This window comes from Miscanthus floridulus, chromosome 1 (genome assembly GCF_019320115.1).
Source record: "Miscanthus floridulus cultivar M001 chromosome 1, ASM1932011v1, whole genome shotgun sequence".
Lineage (NCBI taxonomy): Eukaryota > Viridiplantae > Streptophyta > Magnoliopsida > Poales > Poaceae > Miscanthus > Miscanthus floridulus.
In genome coordinates, this window is record NC_089580.1 from 188,094,586 (window position 1) to 188,095,243 (window position 658).

The 658-nt window shown below is 56.2% G+C and overlaps 1 protein-coding gene across 1 annotated transcript; it reads left to right on the forward strand.

Annotated features, from left to right (window-relative positions):
- The first annotated feature begins 274 nt into the window (after positions 1 to 274).
- Positions 275 to 658, forward strand: LOC136468540 (uncharacterized). Its single transcript, XM_066467074.1, has one exon. The coding sequence runs from the start codon at positions 275 to 277 to the stop codon at positions 656 to 658; it is 384 nt and encodes a 127-aa protein (XP_066323171.1).

Here is a 658-nt window from a genome sequence, read left to right on the forward strand (position 1 = left end):
TCGGACCAATCATCCGGAAAGCATCCCACAGCCGAGAAGATATCCGCTCATGGTCGACCCAATCATCAGCACAAAGCGGCTCACTAAGGTGCTGATGGATGGCGGTAGTGGCCTCAACATCATGTACGCCAAAATGCTTGACGCCATGGGCATCGACCGATCACGCATCTGACCGACCGGGGCGCCTTTCCACGACATCGTGCTAGGAAAGCAGGTCGTGCCACTTGGGCAGATCAATCTGCCCATCATCTTCGGAGATCCGACCAATTACAGGATGAAGACCCTTACCTTCAAGGTGGTCGGGTTCCATGGAACCTACCACGCCATCCTGGGACGTCCATGCTACGCGAAATTCATGACCGTCCCCAATGACACCTATCTAAAGTTGAAGATGTTGGGTCCGTGTGGTGTCATCACCGTCGGTGCCTCCTTCCAGCGCGCCTACGAGTGCGAGGTCAAGTGCTGTGAACACGTCGCGGCAATTGTCACCTCCAGAGAGCTAGCGGGCATCAGGGAGGAGGTCGTCGAAGAAGCACCCGACCCCAAGCGGTCGACCAGGTCATTCAAGCCTGTAGAGGGCGCCAAGGAGGTCCTCATAGACCCCAACGGCTCCAAAGGCAAAGTGGTGCGCATTGGCACCATGCTTTCCTCTGAATAA

Coding starts and splice junctions, on each gene's coding strand:
- LOC136468540 (XM_066467074.1), top strand. CDS start 275: ATGAAGACCCTTACCTTCAAGGTGGTCGGGTTCCATGGAACCTACCAC.